We start from the raw sequence: 21,926 nt of genomic DNA on the forward strand, positions 1-21,926 counted from the left end.
GACATGACTCGTCTCATAGCTATGAACTAAAAAAACTGCGGTGCAACTTATCCACGCGACAACACTTCTTCTCGCTTCGAGTCACTGACATGTGGAACAGCCTCCCCGAAGATATTGTTGACGCTCCGAGTATGAACACGTTCAAGAACAGACTAGACAAGGCCATGCAGGAGCATATGTTTAATCTTAAAATGCCTCGTATCCTACGGAACAACTGAAATCTAGAAGCGATTTCAAATCCACCGTCCGTTGAAAAAGATTTTATCAAAAGGCCAGTCTAGTCAAGAAAAGTACATGAATCGGCGACTAGCCTATCCAGGCCTATTCTTTAATGCCGAAGATACTATACTATACTATACCACTTTTAATTACAAATAGTTTCATGTTTCAATTGTCCTCTTGATTTTACAAAAAATTTCTGTAATCGATATGTAGATGACATTTTTCTAATTTTCAAGCATCCCTCCAATGTAGGCCTTTTCTTTGATTATCTTAATCTCCAACACAAGTTCATAAAATTTAGCATGGAGCATAAATGTTCATAAATGTGTGCGTGTTTTTCCTTGATTTGCAATGTTACAAAATTTAATGGCTGTTTCCAGACTTCTGTTTTCCGAAAGTCAAAAGTCAAATGTTACCGGTTTTAGCACAAGCATGTGTGGTTATTGTTCATTTCGTTTCAAACTAAATGGGATTCAAACATAAATAGACAGCGGCTTTCGTATTTGCTCTATTTTCCATGCTATGCACACTGAATTTGATTTTTTGCGCAGTACATTATCAATAAATGGGGTTCCGTCACAATTGAGGCATACGCAAATTAAAATATGTATGTCTAGGCAAAATACTAAAGTTGTTCCCGGGTGTGACAAAAGGACTTTAATTTATTGTTTATTTCCTTACTCCTGCCCTGCATCTCAGATTATGACTAAGGAATTTAAAGTGTTATTCACTAATTACCTCCATTATGTCGAACTCCACGTAGTGTAGGCGAATAATTTTAAAATAAGGTCATTCGTCAGTCATAGAGATACTCTCCCTCATCTTATGCAATCGCCCCTAGTTTTCAGATACAATTGTGTGCAGTGCGCATCAGCGTACGTCGATATGACGTGACGCAATTTATATACTAGGCTGGCAGAGCATGAAGGTAGGAGTTATAGAACGCGAAACCTGATTGCGCATCACCTTCATTCAGTTGTGCGCGTCCATGCAGGAAAGTGAGACGTCCCAGTGTCCGACAGTAATTTTAGCGTTTCAGCTTCCACAACCAGTGTTTCTGACCTACAAATAATAGAATCCCTGTATAATTTTAAACAGAAACCTAGTTTAAATGCCTCCTTCAGCTCCTATCCCCTTGAAATTATAAATGCATAAGCGTTTCTGCTTATATTTATCTGATTTTGCAATTTGTCCATTGAGTTTTTAATATCATTCATGTGAATTTGTATCTACTAATAGATTGCGCTTACGTTATGCGACAATAAACGACTTGGACTGATCAGTCGCTCCTATACGGGTACCTAGATGCAAGAGCGATGAAGCAGTTGTTTGTCGCTGTCGTGCGTCCTAACCTAGAGTTTGGAAACGCCGTGTGGTCACTAAAACTGGAGAAGGACAAAAATTTAGTCGAGAGTGTACAAAGACGTGCAACAAGGATAATTCTAGGATTAAAAGGCAAGCATAAAGAAAAAACTGCGTTGTAACATATCTATGAGACAACAACATTTTTTCTCGCTTCGAGTCACCGAAATGTGGAAGAGATTCCCTGATGGCATCGTTGACGCTCCGAGTTCGAACGCCTTCAAGAACAGACTAGAATCATTCAGCTGTGAGCGTCCATGCCGAGCAGTGCAACGTTCCAGTGTCCGACATGTATTTTAAAGTTTTGGCTTCCACAACCGGTGTTTCTGACCTACAAATCACAGAATCCCAGTTTATTTTTAAACAGAAACTTAGTTTAATTACCTCCTTCAGCTCCGATCCCGTTAAAATTATAAAGACATAGGCCTTTCTGCTCATATTTACCTGATATTTCATTAATTTGTCGTTTGAGTTTTAAAATCATCAGGGTGAATTTGTGTTTACTAATAGATTGCGCTAGTTTTATGTGATTTTGAACTGCTGATTTAATTGGACTTCGACACGTTGTCTCTTATACAGAAATAATACATTTTCTGGCTACTTTCTTTCCTTTTAAATTCCTTTTGCTCACCAGACGAGTCTAGAAGCCACTTGCACGGAATTAGGAGAAATAAAAGTTAACCTTTTGAGAACTACGGCTGGATTTGAGGAAGCCGAAAGCATCTTGGTACAAGTAGTGCTGATGAACTGTCGACGAGCACCATGACTTCTTCGTGTAACATTTCAAAATCATCGACAGCGCACTTGAAAGAGTTGCGGGAAAAATACATCTGTATTTTTTCAATTCAGGGTTGCACTGGGCACCTGCCCGCCAGGAAGCTATACCAACCCACCCACTCTGGCTGTTTTTTACCGAAAAAAAAACCGTGTACTGGAAAATGCACTTTAAAAATAAAAAAAATATATGGATGCATTAATTGATTCTGCGATTTTGAACTTCAGAATACAAAAATACTGGATATCAGCTATCATGAAAATGTGTATTAAGCCTTCTTGAATAAAGGCAGTCATCCCATATACGTTAAGTACAAGCCTCTAAAATAACACACATCTATTCGAGTTATAAAAAACCCCACCAATTATAAAGTACCAGAAAATTATTTGGCCGTCTAATTTGCTCTACAGTCATTCAGTTACAGTCAAATGACCGCCGGATACCATCTTCATTTCAAATATAATTTAGTAATTTTTGCAATTTTTCGTAAATTCTTGTATGAATTTTTAGCAATTTTTGGGACATCGTTGCCAGAGAAATGCACTTCACAGAGATTTTCTGTTCCTATTATATGTTAGCCTTACCAAAAATGTAAGTATTATATCAATTTCAACTTTGGTATCGATTTAATTCACATGCTGTCGTTTCTCATGTGAAATAGTAAGAAACCCACATTAGTCATACACAAAATATAATTTATTTTTTTATAAATTTACATACACTATGCGTTTTTAAACTATAACTTGACGCTTTATATTATTTTTCGTGTTAACCAACTTAAAAGTCCATAAAACTAGTTATAAGAAAATTGGTCATTGCTAGAAGCCAACAGTCAAGTGTGTGAATTGAGGGAAGCAAAGTCAATAGACTTTGTATGTTTAGCCATGGAACCAGACTTGTACTGTATATTAAAATAATATAGAAATATATTGACTCAATTAAAAATAAATTAATATATACTTACATTTCAAAATCCTAAGAAAAAAAGGCATGAGGTTTTTTGCATGAAGTTTTTTTTTCCTACACAATAGTTTTTTTAAGAATATGTGGGTTTTTACAATTTATCACGATTTAGCTTCCTACTTAAAAACAACTAGCAAAACAATCATGTCAAATTTTGAGCAAGTACAATAGTAGCAGCTTCAAAGTTTGGTACAAATTTCTAAATGATAAGTCCAATTTTTCAAAAGTTCTGAAGAAAAAACTGAAAGTTGTATTTTTAGAGGCATGCACTACATGAGTTTTGAGAAGAAATAAAACGGCAATGAAATGGGCGAATTAAAATACATATTTTTTCTATTGATTTTTAGTCTCTGACAGAAATGTGTTACTGTTTTCAGATAGTGATGCATCATGTTGCCTCACTGATTTGCTGTTTAAAAATTGACAGTTATACATTAGATTAAAAGTTATGGCAATTATAGTAACAGAGGTTGACACTCTCTAGCATCAACTTTTTAATAACAAACATAAATGGAAAGCAGTTTGAAGATAGGTGTAAATGATCTAAGTGATGAAAGTTGAACAAAAAATATTTTACACATTGCGCTCGGGTTTTTAAAATATGACAATGGGTTTTTTCTTCAAGACCTGGGTGGGTTGGGAAATTTAAATAAACCCTCGGTTTTTGCAACCCTGTGGCAATTGGCCCCTCCAGTCCTTACACTCTCCAGCCAGCTGGGTAGTTGCCTATAGTTTTCGGTTTTGTAATACGCAATCCAGAGCTTTAAATACATTTACAAAGTAGGTAAAGCGACAGCTGAACGGCTCTCGATTTTTTTTTTTCAATTGAGCTGGCAATAATATCTGCAATTCGTCAAAGAGGTCAAATACGCGAACGAAAACATTTCCTTTCGACGAGCAACGCACAGATGAGTATGGAAGTCATATTGGATAGAATCCATGTCTTGGTACAACTTATGAAATAGCGTGATGTTGATGGCCCCTCCTTTAAAATAATTGGCTTAGCGGATCACAGTTTCCGATGTGATATTGATAGCAACCGGGAGTGTAATTGAGGCTCGAGTCTTCGCGGCAAATCATGCAATAATGACATCCGGGCTCTTTCCGGATGTCCTAACTTAGCCCGCGGGAGCTCCTTCGCATAGCAGAAGTCGAACACAATGTTAATTCTATCTGCTGCTTTTGTAGATGTTATTAATGCGCTGCTCAAGAAAAACTCCTTCCCATCCGATTTTTGAGATGAGACGCTCATAAACCTACAGCTGGAGGAGCTGTGTGATGTCTGTGGGCTCTTAGATTTGGATGGCAAAAGAGGGAGCGAGTCTGATCTGATGTTTTATATCCTGAGACGTAATATAAATGCGCAGCCTAACTGTGTTGTCAGAGACTCGCTTTATGTAGTTCGTTGACCAAATTCTGAGCGGGTCCCAGACAAGCTGTCTGCATTAATCAATATTTAACGTGTCGTCTCTCCAATTGCGTGTGGCTTCTTTTGCTATGCGTTGAGTGCAAAATCTCGTACACGATACAACAACAGAATTTCTTGAAACAGAACACCGGATTCATGATCTAACCTTGACCATTTGAGCATGTTTTCTCTAATTTTATTGACCATCATTGTATCATATGTCTTTACCGCTCCCTAATGAATAACCGATGTCGCTTGCACTGGGTATGTTTTGTACGCAACTTAATGTTAAATGGCAGTCTTAATCTCAATGGCAGTAAATGCTAAACAATAAAATTGCCCTGAATGGGAACCCGTTGTCAATTCGTACAACCGAAAATTAATAACGACGTTGTTTACTTTTCCATGCAGTTTATAGTACGTAATTTTTATAATTTTTTTTCTTCAATGGTACTAGGTGTTTGTCATACGCACGTAAACTTTAGTTGATATTAGTCCACTCGATTCTGCTGGCTCTCTAATCTCTATTATTGTGCTTGAAGAAAATATATAAAAAATTATTTTATTTTTACGTTTATTTCACAGAACCTATTTTAATGAGAGAAGGTGAAGAGACTTGTAATCAGAATCCTTCGAAACGAATATTCCTTTAACAGGTTTGTTAAAGTCGTCCAGTATTTCGGCTGCATTGCTGACTACAGAAGCATTGCAAATGCGCGAATAAAATTGCAGGCGAAGGAATATGCAACTCGACCTCGTTGGAATCGAGCTGTGAATTATGCAGGACAGCATGACAGATTAGTGGCATCCCAAGCGCATATGCGTCGCCTGTACGCGTTAAAGTGGCCGGCCTATAACACCATGTTCGTCGCTGCCTCGAACGAGATCTCAATGTACGACTAAATACCATTTGTTTACCCTGTACCAAGACGCAATTTTCATTCCTGTATCTTGAAACTCATTTGTATATTATAAACTTTTTTCATATATATTCCGGATGGCAGATTTTAGAACACTACTTCCCATTCGTCTTACCGAAGTACTGTTCACTCGCATTCCCAAAATTTAACCCTCGCCAATGTCAATATTAAAATTTCTTCCCCTGCAATCCACGAAGTCAACTTCTCATTTTATTGAATCTTAATTTGTAACTCCATACTGCATTCATTAACCTGATTATGTCTATTCCGGAGAAGCAGATCATTGTTGCGCTTATCTCGCACTGTACTCAGGACTAAGAGGCTAACGCAAAAGGCGTTTACCGAAATGAATAATCCTGCTATAGCAAAATCCCGTTATCCTGACGATACCCGTCAATCGCGTGTAACTGAATATTTTCTTTTCGCAGTTGAGACTAGTTGTCGGGTTGAAATGACGTTTTCTATGAACTCCGCTGACGCAATTATATTGCGTTTATATACACCGTATAAGCTAAAAACTGGTAATTGATCGAACAAATTGTTATGAGTAGTTGTATAAAATCATCAACGTGCGTGGTATGTAGATTTTCAACTGCAGGCTCTCCAGGTCTCATATGCGCGCAACTATAAGGATTATTAGTAACATAGCGATGACATTTACAATTATTACCAACGTCTTGCTTCTGACCATTTTTCACGTGTAAGCAGTGTGCACGTTTGAGGATAAATACACAAGATAAATACACATAACTAATATAAAAATTACGGATTAAAATCCAGATTAAATTTTAAACTTTTATTCGGTATGACTATCTAAGATTTGATTTATACCTGATGATAACTTTTTTGGAGCCTAAGTGCATTTTCCGAAACTACTTGTTATTATAATCTCAAAATATTTAAAAAATGACTCGAGCGTTGGATACAAGTTGCCACAAGATCAATTTTGAAAAAGAAGAATTTCACTTGAGCAATCGTTTGATATTGGATCACTTTTAATCACAGAGACCAGTGGTGCAGTTACTAGAGAATGTGGCTAGTGTCATCTTTTTTTTCGGTCCGTGCATCAAAATTCCCAGACCGACATGATCTTGCGCAGCCACCCCTTTTGTAGTGCTTATGGACAAACACAGGCTCTACATTTATTTTAATTTAATTCATGTTATTAAATTAACAATTCCATAAATATATCAAAAGGGAAATTTGTACACGGTCATGGCTGCAGTTTGTTGGAACACAAATATATTCTTCAAGTCATCTAAGCTCCATGTCACAATGGGACGATTTTGGGGAAATGAAACTGTCATGAAACATAACTGTTAAATACATTGTTTTTCCACATGAAATATAAATAAATATTGACCCAGAAATTCATCTTCATTTTTCTCTTAAGTTATCTGCTGCAGCATCAGCCGATAATCAATTAGTTCGTGAGCATCAGATGACGAGAATCTTGAATAAATTTAGTTTGATCACACATGTTATTTATTGTTTGCATTCAACAAACTCACATTTATTATTCGTGGTTGAAGTACTGCGAATTACCGTTTTTAAATTACTGTTACTCTTCTACAAACTTCCTTATAACCATTTTTAGATGCGCATTGGTTGAAAGATGAATGAAATTGGACTCCCAGTTATAATCATCTTGATTTAAATATAAGAATCTTCAACGATGGATTTATATTCAAAGCTGTTTTGGGCTACACTAGCGTGCTTGTCAGAGCACACTGTAACCGCGAATGCTTTTACGTCGAATATGACAGCACCGACGGTGGTAAGTTCGATTCATGAGAGTGGGCTTCAAACTTATTTTATCATGATCATTACTTCAAATGACTCCATTTACAGTACATAATGTAATCGTCATATATTTAGTATCATAGTATCACGAGGCAATTATTCTCTTCCCAGGTGCATCTGGCAAGAAGGCTCAGAAGGAATGTTTGGCGGACGGACGTTGGTTCCGCCACATCAGCAACAACGAGTGGACGAACTACACGGACTGCGACTACAAGAAGATCGTGGCTGAGAACATCAAACTGCGCATGCGCTGGCATATCGCAGTCTGCAGCCTTTCTGTGGCAGCGTTGCTACCTGCGCTTATTATCTTCTTCTCGTACAGGTATGCGTAATTATCTGTTGTCTTTCACGACGTTCGCATCGGTGTCTTTGTCCAGCAATGATTTATGTCGCTCGTCACGAGTGACGGATTAGCTACTTCCCTATAGAAATTTATCGGGTTGTCAGCTTCGGAATTATGGACGCCTGAAGCTCGATTTGAGCGTAAGTTAGCTGCTCTATGTCCGCTTTGCGCTCCGGTTGTAGGAGCAAAATAAGCGCTCGATTAAAATTCGGTCTATTCGCTGACAACCGTGGGGCGAAGGCGGGACGCGCTTATTGGGCACCTGATATCTTCGAGACGGACACGACTGACTCTGAAAAGTGCGCTAAAAATGCCTCCTCCTTCCCGCCTTATACTGAGGGGAAGGGAGGGGGCGTTTCATTACATAAATTGCCTTTTGCATTGCCTCATTCATCAGTACTAAACATTTAGTATATACCCCAATTATCAGCAGAGGTGGGCAGTAGCGCGCTACATTTTCAGTAGCGGGTTCGGCGCTACATTTAAGCAATTTTAGCGGTAGCGATAGCGCTCGCTACATATTTAAGTAGCGATACGAGGTTTTGCCGATACAGCGCTACCGCTACATTTATAGATAAAGCCTTTAGATTTTACTTAATAGTATTAAATATTATTTAAAAACCAGCATGATACATACATAATATAAATTACAGAATAAAACTGAACGAAAGATTTCGGTGTAATGTTGTCAACCTCAGCGTGTTACTAGTGTCAACATGTTAGTTGTTACTTGTTAAATTTTTGCCAGTTCCCACTTACAGGTATTTTTTCATGTTTCAGTTTGCTTACAGTTATTTTTATGTTTCACCTTCCCTACATGGATGTCTACTTTAATCTACCAATCTAAAAAAATCCACATATATATGCAAATAAAAGACTGATTTTCAATATGTATATGTGGATAATTTTCGAGATTGGTAGATTAAATTAGACATCCATGTAGGGAAGGTAAAACATAAAAATAACTAACTTTTATTAACAGTATCTAACCCGTACTAGTTCGGTTAGGCTAATTGCAATAAAGTTGCATTGATATGTTTTGAAAATGTTTTATTATCATTAAATGTTTATGAGTAAATCCCAATAGCAGAACAATAAATATTTAGAGATTTCCAATAATTTTGGCCATTGTAGGTGCTAATGTAGCGGCGCTACATGTTACTGTAGTGGTAACGGAAGCGCTCGCTACAATCTAGTGGGTGTAGCGGTAGCAGTAGCGCCCAGTACATTTAGAGCATGTAACGGTAGCGGTAGCGGTAGCGCCGCTACATTTCAAGGTAGCGCTGCCCAGCTCTGTTTATCAGAACTAAACATTCGGGAGCGCAGCCGTGCACCATAAATTTTGTGCACCAATAAGCCCTGAATCGAACGCCTTGCATCTCTCCGGGCATCCACCAATCAGCCGTGCACCACTCGGCTTTGACCTCTTCCGGCCTTGACCACCACCTGCCGTGCACCACCAGGTCGCGGATCGAATCTGACTTAAGGGCATCGTTAAATTATGTAATTTTACGTTCACCGCATCTAAGATTAGGTTTCAGATAGCTTAGTTCTGTTCCAAAAGTTATCGTCCTTCGCCAAGTGGCCGTTCGACCGAGGGCTGGTTCGACCCACGGCCTAGATACGGACGGCTTGAAGTGTTGAAGGCCAGGTTCCGGAAGGCTGGAATCATGATGGTCCATTATATCCAGGGCAGTGGTGGTCTTCGGCAGGCGACCCAAACATAATTCTCTGTGCCGGTTAACAAAAAACCAACACATACACCAGGGCAAAATTTTCTGTCACTTAAGCCAGTTTCAAGCGTTCTCACATATAACACAATGAATCAAACATGCCACTATGATTCAAACACCTCACAATAATTCAAACATCTCACATTGATTCAAACATCTCACAATGATTCAAACATCTCACAATGATTCAAATATCTCACAATGATTTATACATCTCACAATGATTCAATTATCTCCCATCATCATTATGCATTCTCTTACATTTACCATTACCAAGCATTCTACAACATATACGTACACCAGTACCAAACATTACTCCCGCAATTATCAGTCCTCAATGTTCTCCCAAAACATTAACAAACAACTGCCTAGTGGATCTACCAGAGTCAATTTTAATGAATGGACTTGATTTGTAAAAGCTGTTTCAACATGGTAGGCTTTAAATATGGTAGCTAATTCTCCTATTTATAGGGATGGAATGACATACAATATTATCATTATGAATTTTTTGCAGCAATGAAATTCAAGGCGAGACCCACTTGCATTCCATTCCCGCATACACGCGGGGATAACAATCAGTATAAAATTTAAAAACGACTTGTCATTTCACGATTCGTCACTAGTAAGTACCGTTCAGCGAACTATTTTTCAGCAGGTCTATAAAATTCTGCCTACAGCGGCAATAAAGAAAAATAGCGATATCACTACAATCGAAATTGTAGTTGGAATTTTTTGTCTTTCTAATTCTAACATTGCCTTGCTAGATGGCATTAGCAGAAATTTCTCTCCTGATAATATGTAATTCTCCGAAAAATACACGATTCATAGCGATGGCTCGATTTCACTCCGGTAACAAACCTGATGTTACAACGGAAAAAAAACACCTAATCATGGGATACAAGTAAAGAAGTTATTTACGAATACACTCGGCATCCTTGTTTTAAACGCGTAAATTTGCTTGCAACGGCTCGGTGGCGGAGATTGCACGGTGAACTTAACTACGCTTCTACGCAGTCGACTGTTGCCAATGCTCAAATTTCGGTTCCACAATTCGATCCAGATATCTTAATAAATTATAAAAAATTTTAACCTGAAGCATACGAACACGAGCAGCTAAATAGCACGCTCATGACAACATATACCTCAAATTACAAAAATTACATTACTCCTAACATCTTGACAACTCAACTGTGCGGCATTCAGTTGAATGCAGTCAAGCCGGTGCCGGGTTTTCCAACGGACTTACTATATGGAGCTTCGCACACTGCACAGTAATCTAATAAATTTTTGTTTCTAACAATGTTCTGAATTTACATGTTCAGCCTTTAGGACTGGTAATTAATTTCAAGTCACAAATTTCACTTTTCATGGCACGATTACACGATCGACATGAGCAGCGTGAGTCGTTCGACACCTAATCGACACAAGAAACACTTGAACATTGCCGCCAGCAATGTCAGAGTCGGTTCCCTCCTACAGATTTCACCCTCAACCGAGGTGAAATTCAAACATTAAAAGTGTCTTGCAACAAATTTTGCACTGCGAATACAATAAAGTAACTCTGTACAATGCGAACCGTAAAAACTTACATGGTTTGGTTATCAATGTCATCTGAATCAAAGAATGAAATTTGTTTTCATTTGTTCAAAAAGTAGTGGAGTGCCTAGGGAAAGTCGGCCATTATACGTACCACGATATCACGTTGACCTAAAATTATTCAAATTTTTAAGACCTTGTTTGCATAAGCGAAGGAGTGTTGTACAGTGCATGTTAGCGTGCAATGTATTGGTATCACAATATCAAGCAGTGCAATCCCAAAATCATGATGATCTGAACCTTTCATAAAATTAGAAGGCCCTGACGCAAATCCGGACGTTCATCTGTGGCTGGTTCTGAAAATTAACGTCTTGCATATCAGTTATGTATGCTATGATATATATGAGAAATTGCCTTATAGAGCTGCAGGAATTGATTTTTTGCTGTCACGTACTCATTATCATTATCAAGTTTTTTCTCTTTTTGCACCCCTTAATCATGTTTTCATGCCCTCAGCAGCCTTTGGTTTATATATATAGGATGATAAAAAATAATGGCCTCTTTTTGTCGAATAATAATTTTGGTCGTATACGTAATAAAATTTCTATCTAACTACCACGCCAGCTCAAAAAATTGATTAAGTCAACTCTCATCTTGATCCATCGTATGAGTTAACAAACGTACGTGTGCACGCCATTTCATGAGCGGGATTTGGTCGTGGTTCGCTCTAATACCCGAGTCTGACCAGGCTATCATGAAGTAGCATGACCAGCAGCTCTTTCGGTTATATTACGTAGATTCGGCCCAGCAGGCAATAAATTACCGCAAAAGGCTCCTAAATCACAACCGAATACAGTAAGGTGGCCGATTCAATCCTGAGTTACTTCTAAGGCGAGAGTTGAACCCTTTAGGCGTCCAAAAGCTGACTCCAAAATTTGACTGGGTTAAGCTTCAGACCATTCCACCTCCACCTGGTGCATCAAGAATCGAGCAAGAATGATGGCACATCTTCGATTCGACGTACATATTTTGTCAGTTGGACTAATAACCATTGAACGAACGGCAATCTTTTTTTGTCGAACCACTAAAAATCACTCGTAAAACGTACTAATGACCATCAACCAATAACCGTCTCTTGTTGGTAGAACTTGCGATCATCGAGCCCATCACCTGCGCTAGTTAGTTTAAGCAAGAACCATTGAACCAATAACCACCTCCAATTCGTCGAACTCACAACCATTGAACTAATCATCGTTTATGTGCTAAAGCAATGACCATCGAACTTATATATACAATCAGTGCCTGTTTGCTGAACCTATCACCATCGAACTAATAGCCATCGCTTTCTCCTTGATGCAATGACTATCGAACCAGCGCCGGTTCATTGAAGCAATGACCGTCGATCTAATAGCCATCGCTCTCTTTTCAAAGAAATGACCATCGAAACAATAACAATCGTTTGTTCGTTGAAGCAAAAGCCATCGAAGCAATAACCATCACTACCTCGCTCTAGTATTATAACCATTACTTGCTCGTTCCAGCAATAACATCACTTGCTCGTTCCAGCAATAACATCACTTGCTCGTTCCAGCACTAACATCACTTGCTCGTTCCAGCAATAACATCACTAGCTCGTTCCAGCTATAACATCACTAGTTTACGGTAATGAATAATCCCCGGTATTAGGATCACTTTATTCACAAATCAGCTAAAAAGGCCTTAAAAATAAGTAAAATCAAAAACTCACCTCATGAATGTATGTATAAATTTCTTTGCGCTCCCTGTGCGTGCCGAAAAATATGTTGTATCTGATCTGCTGATACGTTGTATAATGTGCAACTTTTGACAATGCTCTCGGTAATACCGAAGACTCCATTGATGTCAATTACGGAGTCCAAGTCTGGAGTTACGGGCAAATATGTCGCCAAAAGGCTCGACCAGTCGCAGGTTCTGCGTGAAAAACTCCCAACAAAGGGCAGGCCAGCCTTCTTAATTCCGCGTCCTACGTCTTTTATCACACAACAAAGGCTGCTATAGCTCGGCTACCACGGAGTGTATAACACTCCAAAAGATTGCGAGTAATATTACTCCTGTTTTTGGTCGTAATAGTGGTTTAGTTTGTCGTTCCACTGCAAGGCTCAACCAAGGTAACGCGGCTCAACCAAGGCTCAAAAGCAAGGCTCAACCTTAAACCAATTGAACCAAGGCTCAACCTCGCTGCTATATATCGAAATTCTCTCTTCCGGTTGCATGACATAATACTCAACAGTCATTCATTATACGAGTATGTCAGTATATCCTTAAACTATTAGTTCAACTCGAAGGTTTCGTTTCAAGTAAAACCTTCGACTTACGGTAAATCTTGAAAATTCTCCTGCAAGAAATTAGTTATTTTAGAGTAGACAAATGGGGTGAAGGGCAAACTTAGCTTCAATATTAATTGAAGGAAAAGCACCTGGTTGAAAGCAGTTGCGGTTCTGTTTGTTTGTCTGCACGGTGCTGAAGTTCCAATTTAGTCGCAATGGCAGTGCTCAATTCAATGCGAGCTCTAATATTTGTTCCGAGCCTTGGTTAGACCAAGCCTGCTCGTATTAATGAGAATTTTTCGACCAAGATATTGATTCAGCATTGCAAACATTAGAGCTTACTGAAAAAAAGCCTGGAGCCAATTAGCAAATTTAGTGCCGGCATACTAGTCGATGAACCATTTTTACTGGAGGTCTGCCGTCGATGAACTGCTAATATTATTTCAATAATAAAATTAGGAGGGTAAAAACTGCTAAAGTGTGAAGCAATCATAGATTGTTCTGGCGCAGGAGACGCGATTATATCGTCTAATAACTCCCAATTAGTCGTCTCGCCAACCTTCGAGGGTAAATGTGCCCATCAATTTGAAAATGAGAGCCGCCGACAAAATGCAAGATACTTTGGAGCCGATTTGTCTCCTTCTGCATGATATCGCGTATAGAAATTTGCGCCCTCATGATACTTTACATTTGATGGAACCCAATCCATTCAAGTTAATTTTTTTAATTAATTAGCGAAATTCTTTAGTATGGGACCTCCAATGTTATTGTTGTCGTTGGGCAAACGTTGCCTTCGTTTGAAAAAAGCGTTCGTCATTAGGTATCAATTCTTTCAAAATATTGCCGTTTAGTTCAGCCATAAATGGAAGCTAAGTGTACCTACACGACTATGGAGAATTCAGGTGTTGGTACAAATATATACTTGGTCAACAGATGGCATGTCATTTCCTGTTCGCAATACACGGAGGACTCTTATGTCCTCCCTCTAACAAAACTTTAATGTTGTTTCGCAACTGTCACAGGTGTCGCATAAGACTCGATGAGCACGAAATCAGAAGCTCTGAATCCGTTCCGGTTCTGAACATGAAATGCAGCCATAATATTAAGACAGCTTACAAGCACGGCATGACGCGTCTAGGCCCACCAACCTGTCTAAACTGTCTAGACACTATAAGGTCATTAAAATGCAGAAGGGAGATTCTAACCAGTCACTGATTGCAAGCGGAGGCCATGGAGACCAAGAAAAGCTGTTCGGGTGGCCTTGCGTACCAAGAATAAGTCTTGGGTAGCGAATAATGCGCAGGAGGCTGGAAGTTACTAAATTATTATTAAAACATGAGCTGCACAAGGATCTAACCAACCAGTGTACTTAATTATTGCATTTTATCCTCGGCTAAGCTGATAGCCTGATTGACGCGTAATATCCCTAGTCGTTCAGGCAGTTACAGCTGTGTCGTATTACCAACAATTGCTTTCTTACCTCCATTACTCCTCTTTAAGCGCTACAGGTGCACCGCATTACCTTCATTACCTGCTACTCTTTATCACGCAGGCAGCTGCAGGTGCGTCGTATTACTCTCCATAAGCATCTCTTCCTAAGTCTAATCCTGGAGGCGATTTTCAACATCTGCTTGAGATCCCTACAAATATCAAGCCCCAGCGTCATCAGTATGGTTAGTGGAACGCCAATAGCTGATTAATTATATAATTAAATTTTTTAAATGCCCATTGTCAGAATAGTGTGAATTGTTTATTTTGTATGAAAAATTCCTGCAGCGGAAATGATATTCTCCATACACCATACTTGTCAATTACTTTACAAGCGTTCCAATTGTTGGATTGGCGGGATCACGTGTTACTAGAATTTTAGCACCCATTAGTATTAGAGTAGACATAGTTCCAGTGCTGCGTGAGGGGGAAGGGGGCTGCTCTTATTTCTTGTAAGATGCCATTAGATTATATATTTGCGTATACTCGTCTGAAGACCTCAATTTCAACCGCACATGTAATTAAAGCCATTTCTTCTTGTTTGAAATGAGTGAATGCACGGCGCAGGTAAGAAACTTTACATGCGTCGTTATTTTCTCGATGTAGAAGTGACAGCTTATCATGTTTGGTGTCAGTTGCCACTTTTCCTATGTGGCGTATTGCAGAATACGAAATTTCCCGCTTGGAAATATGTGTACGTGATCAGTGTACTTAATTCGTAGTGTTGTTGAGAACAAATTTTCTCGAGTTCCAGCAGCACCAATAGTCATGTCATTTGCCCAGACCGTAACCAAGCAATGTACACAATCCTCTCATTAATTTAAGGTAATGGCTCTGCCTTGCCCATAACTTGACAATTATTATTTGATCATTTCTTAACTTCACTTTTTGTGTAACAGAGCCCGTGGTGGTGCGTAGTACTGAACACAGTACTCAGGTATCTACGCCAGAGTAACTACACGTGGTTCTTCAACGAAGGCTTCTACCTCCACCGCCTGCTAGCGTCCGCCTTCGCTGAGCAGAGAAATTTCCTCATCTTCTACTGCCTGGGATGGGGTGAGGGGCTATGCGTGCAAAAACCATCATAAGAAATGAAATAGGGGAAGGGGCAAAAATTATAGGTAATTAAGTGTTCAGACGCATATTTCAGGGAGAAATTTACTAAGAGCTCATTTTATGTTCATTGAAGATAATCGCTTAAATTTTTTCTATTTGTTTTTATTTATCTCTCACCTTTTTGCAAAAGTGAGGAATATTGAATTTTTCAGGACCTAATCCGTAGCACAAATGACTTGAACTATATAAGTTTCATTTTTCCAATCGAACTTAAGTGCAGTTGCCGGCAATTTCGTAGCGCATCACTCGATTTGACATGTATATACGGAAGAAACTAAGTCAAATAATATAGAGATTTGAATCTTCGCATTGCCTTTCCACCTCAACTTAGTGCCATTATGTCTCGAGATGACACTACTACATAACTGCGCTCTCTTGCTGAAGCCCACTTCAAATTTTCTTGTGACAATAGGGAAAGATATTTTTATCATACTCGCAGTAACACATTAGAAATCATATCATTTCAGCGCAGTATATGCTCTCATTTGAAATCATATTTTTATCATACCTGCAAATATTTCATGTTCTTCTATGCTTCTCTGGATGGGGACTGAGGCATAATTATTTGGCTCGTGGTAAAATTCTTCAGTTATAATTGCGATCGTCATAATGCTTTCTTTCTTTCATATTTTCCATACAAAAGATCGTCGCCAGACGCAATCTTCTTCTGTGACACATCATGACACCAGCGCTGCTGTTGCTAGTGCTCGATGCACAGTTACAGCCCTTGAATCCCTACCATTATCTTTTATTTGTTAGACTTGCATAGACATGCGCTTATTATTGCTTTATTTATGCATTTCAGCTATATTGCGATTGAGAATGGTATAATAATTATGTGATAATTCAATATGTCCAGAATAGAGCTTCAGTGCCAGTACCTTCAGTCGGTAAGTTAAAGTGCCATGCAGTTATTGGTGGCATTCTGATTGTTTTAATAATAATAAATTAAATAATAAATGGTAATCGTGTTAAATTCTAGTTTGATACGCTGTGTAGGGTTGCCGGTGCTGCCGGTGACGGTGTACGTGGTGGTGAGGGCTGCGGTCTACAAGTCAGTGACAGGCTGCCTCATTCTGCCGCAAGAAGGAATCGAATGGATCCTCATGATCCTGCCCTTCACCGCCATCATCGTCAGTGTGCAGTTTTTAAATTTAATTCTGTGTTGAATTATAGATCATCTAGATCCTACTCTTCAGTGTCTTCAATGTATAATCTAGGCACGCATGCGAAGAAATTAATTCTTGATTAACCATTATAATCGCGAAACTTAATTCGAATTGTGCCCTGTATTACGCTGATTAAGCTTCGACTGAATGCCCATTTCTTCACGTCATTGCCAATTTTTTATAATTACAATTAAAATACAAGCCCTTGCATATTTTTATTGGTTTTGAGTTATTAATTTTCTTGTAAGACACATTCGAATACTCGCAGCCGAGATCTGGTGTAGAGAATTCAATGACAAATTATTAAGCTCCTGACTAATGAGCTTCCCTCATATTCCATATTCGATAAATTTATTTCTTGATATGAATGAAATTATTGAGGATTATTGAACTGGAAAACGCACTACTTCACTGTAATTTGCTGGCTTATATTCCTTGCATCATCTATAATCACAGCATCCATTATAGATCATTCCAATAAATTTAAAAAATTTTAGGATGTAAATTTATATTTTTCAATCATTATCATTTATTTCATCATCACTCTTTTTATCTCGCATATCGTTCATATCTTGAAGTTATTTTTAGGTTTTCATTCCAAGTTTAGTTGCTTAGATCCTACTAATTTTCTGACTAGCATGACTTTATGTTAAGCCTATTCATTATGACTGTGGCCTGCCTCACATGACTATGTTTGGCCTACCTTTCATAACGTTATCTTTGGACTTCAATACAGAACTTAATGTTATGCGTATATACATAACTATGTTTGGCTTATTTCAAGTGATCTCTTGTGGCTTCATCATTCTGTTGTATTTTGATTTCGTTCATTTTGTTGTTCATTACACTGTCATGTATGTTAAGCTTTATTATTATTTAAAATATGTTAGCCTGAAAAACTGGCGGAAATTTATCGAAGTTATTCCATGCAAATTTGCTTTGTAGCCTTCAACTGCCTCTGCTTGATCGCCCCGCATGACTGCACATTGATTTGTTCTCGTAATCGTTCCCTGCACAGTTACCTGCCACACTATCAGCGTGCAGTCCAGGTAAAAATTGTGAGGGAAATAATGTGAAGGAATAGCCAATTAGGTTAGAGAGAGATAAAATGGGGAATCTAATTAGAATGAAGTATTGCACACGTAAACCTAGGCTCCAGCCTCCTAAGGTCCGAAATGTGCTTAATATTAAATAATAATTTAGTGCGAATTTTTTACTGTAGGCATTGTAAAGGTCCTAATTTAAACTTTATTTTATTGTTAGGTATTATGCTTTTATTATATAAATGTGTTGTCAAGTTAGAATTAGGATTAGAAGGTTTGAATTGTAAAAATGTTTTAGAGAGTACTGACACTGTGCTGGGAAAGTGCGGATTGGAAAAGGTAGCAGTAGGAACGTGGTCGTGAAAGCAGCATCTTGTGTTTCGTAAACTTGTCCCCCGGACTGAAGCAAATAGATGCCCATATTGTGTGCTTAAGTCTCGTCTGTGAAGAAAACTTCTAATGTAAATGTAACGTCTTGTGTAATAAAGTATTTTACTGGGACCGTGATTTAAATGAACATTAAACCTGCCACTATGCGCACGACAGCATCAAGCTGCTCTAAAAAATGATTAGGTAGTAAATTATGTATTCTAGTATCTACTCACCAGATTTAATAATAAAATTAACCCTTTATTTCGCGCAGATAAACGTGATTTTCTTCATCAACATCATCAGGATCTTGGTGCTGAAGCTACGAGCAACGAGCGATTCACGGAACGGCAACGACATTCGCCAGTACAAGTAGGTGGAATTACTTTCATTATTTTCGAAAAGTGAAGCTAATGCTAAAAATTGAATTGAGTGTAAAATGTACATATATATAGCAGTGTAATTAAGAGAATTAATTACGACTAATAATGTTGATCGGAACAAATTAAAATTTCCATTTTCTAAACCAGTATTTTTCTCACGATTATAGAACGTTTTTGTTATATCTTGTTAAAGTTCATTATCAAGCTGCCGCAGTAATTTGAAAGTATTCTAAAAAAATTAACCCTTGAACAAACCAAAATTGTTTATATTTTCTGGAAAATAAATGATCAGAGCTGCGTGAGTTGCATGACCCCAAAATGTGAACCGTGTATTTCACAAAAAAAAATCTACAATCAACGAACAGAACTAACATTTTCATCTACACGGTGCTGATGTCAGTCAGTTGAGAGGTGATGTTTAACGAGGATTAGTTTCTACAATAATCACTTAATAAATCGTACAAAGCAACACACATTGATAGAAAGCTCTATTGATCACGAATTGAAATGATAAGAACCGTGCCAATTAAATTAGTTGGTAAAATCTTGCCGCAACATTTCCTCGCTCTGATTCTAGATTCCCTTAATTGGGCGGTGCTCGTGGTTTTTGAACGTGAGCTTCGCTACAAGAACACACACATAAATAACCATTTCCCTTCAGTTTTAACTGAAAAATAAAGAGCGAAATATTTTTAGTTAACTCCAATATTATTAGTATCTACAGTATTACGTAATCATATTTATATTTAAATATCAGCATTGGTGTGGTTTTCATGAATTAGTGTTAATTGGCGCGCGTGTCTAAACCGTATGTTACAAATTTCCATGGACCGCTCTCAGTAAACACATAAGTGCATTAGAGATCAGAACAAACAAGAATAGTAAGACATTTAACTCTACAAGTCCGGCAGGAGGCGACCGAACTGCGAATAGTTACATTGAATAAAGTTTTGCGATATTATTTTAGAAGAATAAAAAATAATCTGAGCTTCATTAAATTTGGCGTTGGACTTACATATAGAATATCCTGTATCAAAACCTGATGAGTATGATAAATAAGCTGCCACCATGCATGGTACCAATTGCAAAATAAGGGAATTGCGATTATTAGTTGAAGATCTCTCGATTCCAGCTACCTAAGGTGGCATCCACAATTTTTTTACAGACTGATTCAGAAAAATTTCACTTAGTATTGAGACAGTTATTGAATTCTACGAAATTCATCACAACAAATGAAAAGTGGTCATCTAATTATTTTGAGACCAAGAGTCGCTATTTCCAATAAAGTGATAAGGGACTTTATAAATAATGAATGGTTATCAGCCTCTGAAAAATTTCATCGATTCTATGAATAAGTGAGGAAATATATACGTTAACCCCAATTTTGTCCAGTCCGTGCAAATTTCAGATGTTCACACCAGTTACTCGCGACTGTTCAATAAACGAAACTATAATGGATATTACCCTGGCTTTTTATGGAGGACCAGCCACAAAATTTCTGTCTTTAAGGGATGGAATTTTTTATCCCAATCATCACATTTCTATCCTTACCGGAACGCGAAAATGTCGTACATGCGGATATAAATGGCAGTCATAATGCTCATGCTCTAAAAAATCCAAATCTGCATTCCATCCACACTCCGAAAATTCCATCCATTTCATTAGATCAATATTGTCGTTGAGTGTGCGTTCAGAGTGCTTAACAATCTCTTTTCATATGATTTTTATTCATTGGCATAAGTTTTTATATTCAATAATTAGAAGAATATTTGAAATTTACTTTTTGTCCTTTGTTTTTATTTAATGTATCAAGTCAAGAACTTGGTATCACTTTGGGTGAGCTACAATCATTGGATTACTATTCGTCACGTAAAAATTCGCCATTGCAAATTTTTACTCACTTACCTGAACGTAAAATGGTGAATGCTTATCAAACTGGTGAGTGCCTCAAATCTACATGAAATGTATGGTGAACTGTTTATGGATTTAATTTTGTTAATATTATGAAATCCGATCAAATTTTGTTATATGTATGGCAAACGTTGGGTTTCTCGTAATTTCGAGTGTTTTTCACAATAAAATTATTTGTAACGATTTGTAGAAAAAATAAAACACTCTCGCCAAGCATTTTGAAAAAAAAACAGCAAAGTAAGCCCGAAGAGCTCATCGAACATTCGTGTTTCCTTGCATAAATCTTTTTTTTAGCATGTGTATTGAAAATAATAATAACATTAAATCGCTTTCGTCGTGGTCCTCACTTCTATGGCCTGCGAAGTTTTTTTAAACTTAGGTAAAACATGTTTTGTTTTCCGATTTTCTGACAGTCTTAATTTAACTGATGAATTAAATAATCCCCAATTTATGAGTCCTAATACTTTTAGGCCCATGCTTCTTTTATTAAGAAATGAACATAAAGTATTTTTCACGACCCGGACGTTGTTGCCAGGTTCTCTATTTTGCTTAAACTCTTGGCTTGGAATTCATCTCCAGGTGGGACCGCTGGGTATATGACTTGAATTTAAATTAGATGTCAAAGCAGTTTCGAAAAACAGCGACATTCCTGGATTCCGAAGTTAAATGTTTTAGAATTCAGAGCCGTAGAAGGCGAAACTAATTATAGATAGCGGATGAGTAAATTTTTTTGAATGTTTCTTTTTGGTCATCCATGTCTTATCACTAAATCCAAAACAAGTTATTGTGGATGTACAATGAATGGAAAGAAAAAATTTTATGAACCTATTTTTAATAACTGAAATGAGTTTCCGAGTCAAATCTTTGGGCAAATATTAAAATTGTCGCTAATATATAATAATTCAATAATTGAAATAATTTCATAACGGCAGTACCTGAATTTCTGTCTCAGTTTAAGCGTTGAACCAAAGTAAATTGAAAACAGATGTTTTTAGAGCGCTAAGGTTTCATATATTAGCTTGTCAAACTATTGCCTTTTAATACAGAATGATCTCATCATAAAATGAATAAGGAAA

The 21,926-nt window shown here is 37.7% G+C and overlaps 1 protein-coding gene across 1 annotated transcript in view; it reads left to right on the forward strand.

The window, feature by feature from the left end:
* The window catches only part of LOC108672066 (calcitonin gene-related peptide type 1 receptor), a 29,361-nt gene extending 10,429 nt beyond the window's left edge, over positions 1 to 18,932 (forward strand). Inside the window, exons 4-8 of the mRNA XM_018159683.1 lie at positions 7,565 to 7,775; positions 14,924 to 15,044; positions 15,759 to 15,915; positions 16,975 to 17,108; positions 18,831 to 18,932. Coding sequence (XP_018015172.1) covers positions 7,565 to 7,775; positions 14,924 to 15,044; positions 15,759 to 15,915; positions 16,975 to 17,108; positions 18,831 to 18,932 — 725 coding nt within the window. The remainder of the gene's footprint in view (positions 1 to 7,564; positions 7,776 to 14,923; positions 15,045 to 15,758; positions 15,916 to 16,974; positions 17,109 to 18,830) is intronic.
* The last annotated feature ends 2,994 nt before the right edge of the window (positions 18,933 to 21,926 follow it).

This window comes from Hyalella azteca, unplaced genomic scaffold (genome assembly GCF_000764305.2).
Source record: "Hyalella azteca isolate HAZT.00-mixed unplaced genomic scaffold, Hazt_2.0.2 contig3816, whole genome shotgun sequence".
NCBI lineage: Eukaryota > Metazoa > Arthropoda > Malacostraca > Amphipoda > Hyalellidae > Hyalella > Hyalella azteca.